Consider the following 2,138-nt stretch of genomic DNA (forward strand, 5'->3'; position numbering starts at 1 on the left):
CCACAGCATCTTTTCCCCATCAAGCAATATTTATTAAGTCAGGGTCCTGCCCTGTGCTATCCAGCCTTCTGGCTTTCATCTCCTGAAGTCGTTTCTCCCATTACATATATCCATATCTGGTTAAAAAGACACCTTCCAGAGGAATTTAAACAAGGGTATGCGTCGTGTAGGTTAGTCCACAGGGATGGAAGCAGTTGATAAAACCATGTTGTCCTCGCCTGTATTCTAGTCCTGCTAGAATGTGAAAACTCAGGAGAGTTCCACGGGCTCATAGCGGCTTCGCAGCGGGAGGGGGAAGCTGACATGCGCAGATCTGACCTGCATCCCAAGTGCCAGCCAACACGAAAACGATACCCTGCCTCTTAATGGGAAAGCAAACGGAAGGGGTCTGGGACAGCATGGAAAGGTGGATGGACCCAGGCATTCATCTGATGCTCCGTAAGGGATGTGTCAAACCAGGAGATCAAGCTGCTCCGTTTGGGTTTCATGGCGCCGCAGCTCCCTTTCGGGGTCTCTTGTCTATCGTTGCTTTTTCTTTTGCTTGAGGGACTTTCTGCGCTTGAGGATCATCTCGTAGAGTTTGTCCATGCCTTCGGTGAGTCCCTCGCCGATGATGGCGCAAGCGGGCTGGATGTGGTAGGTAGTGGCCGGGGTCAGCTCGTGCAGAGCCAGCTGCTTCTCGATCTCCGCCACCGGTAGCGACTTGGGCAGGTCCTGCTTGTTGGCGATCACCAGCAACGGGGTGCCTTGGTTCTCGGCGAATTTGGTGACTTTGTGCAGCTCAGTCTTGGCTTCCTCCAGCCGGTCTACGTCCACTGAGTCCACCACGTAGATGATGCCGTCCGTGCAGCGGCTATAGGACTTCCAGAGCGGGCGCAGCTTCTCCTGGCCGCCCACGTCCCAGAAGTGGCAGCTGATGCCCTTGGCGGAGCCGTTGCTCAGCTTGATCTTCTCCGTGTTGAAGCCGATGGTGGGCACCGTGTTGACGAACTCGTTGAATTTGAGCCGGTACAACACCGTGGTTTTGCCCGCAGAGTCCAAGCCCAGCATGACGATGTGCAGTGACTGGAAGGCGGAGATGTTGGAGGAGATATTCCCCATGGCGCTGCGGACGCGCGGAGGGCTGGCTCGGCGAGCGCCGTTGAAAGAGCCTCCTGCGCCGGGCGCCTCTCTCCCGAGCGCGGCTCAAAGGCGCCCTCGCCGCCCGCCCTCCGCAAGGATCTTGCGGGGAGGCGAGCCTGGCCTCGCTCCGGCCCGGCGGGGCGGCGCTCAGCAACGCCTTCTCACCACGCGCCTGGCTCCGAGCGGCGGCTGCCGGCGGCGATCATGATTCCAAAGCCCTGCCGAGCACCGAACAAAGGAGGCTCGCTGGCGATACCTTCCACCCGCGGGGCCCCGCTGGATCAGCGACACTGGAGGCGGCTCAGCTGCGCCTCCTGGCCCATTCATTCATTTTTCAGGCGGGAAGCAGCGGCGGCGGTTCTGCCCACCTTCCCGAGGGAAGAGGCCTCCTTCTCCGCTTCGCTTCCCAGACGAGGCGCCTGGGAGGAAACCTCGACCGCGCGCGCTCTCAGCAGCTCCTTGCCAGCGTCCAGCCCCGCAACTGCAGTTCAATCCATCAAAGCCTCCTCCCTTCCTCCCTCCCTCCGCCTCCCCTCTCTCCGCAGCGCGCAGTCCCACGCCCAGCCGGAGAGCGGCGATGGGAGGAGCTGCACAATGGCGCTCGGCCGGCTGGCTGGGAGGCAGACAGGCAGCCAGCGAGCGCCTCCACGACAGACTCCCTCCGCGCTCGTTGCTCCCCTGTTTCCTCTTCCCCCGGGCTCCCCGCCCCTTCGTCTCACCGAAAGGGCCTTTCTCCTTTCCTTTCCCATCAGTTGTCGTTTTCCTAGAGGAGAAGGGCTGGGAGAAGGTGGCCGGCCTGCGTCTGGGCTGTACCACTTTCCGACTGGAGGTGAGCGCTTCCCGAATGGAGCCGTCGTCGTACATAGCGACCCAAGTAGATGGAACAAACCCTGTAACTAAGGAGGAAGAGTGGATATTGATATGAGGGAGGACTGTTACCAGGGGACTCAAGGCTGCTTACAACTAAAATCGAAGCAGCTGAAAACATACAGAAAGAAACGCAGTAACAGAAACAC

The 2,138-nt window shown here is 59.6% G+C and overlaps 1 protein-coding gene across 1 annotated transcript; it reads right to left on the reverse strand.

Moving 5' to 3' along the window:
• Nucleotides 1-249: 249 nt before the first annotated feature.
• Nucleotides 250-1,139, reverse strand: ARL4C (ADP ribosylation factor like GTPase 4C). The gene has a single exon (XM_033172441.1). It carries the CDS (start codon nucleotides 1,099-1,101, stop codon nucleotides 520-522), a length of 582 nt encoding a protein of 193 aa, XP_033028332.1. The 5' UTR covers nucleotides 1,102-1,139; the 3' UTR covers nucleotides 250-519.
• Nucleotides 1,140-2,138: the final 999 nt, after the last annotated feature.

The sequence above is a fragment of the Lacerta agilis genome, chromosome 1, assembly GCF_009819535.1.
Source record: "Lacerta agilis isolate rLacAgi1 chromosome 1, rLacAgi1.pri, whole genome shotgun sequence".
NCBI lineage: Eukaryota > Metazoa > Chordata > Lepidosauria > Squamata > Lacertidae > Lacerta > Lacerta agilis.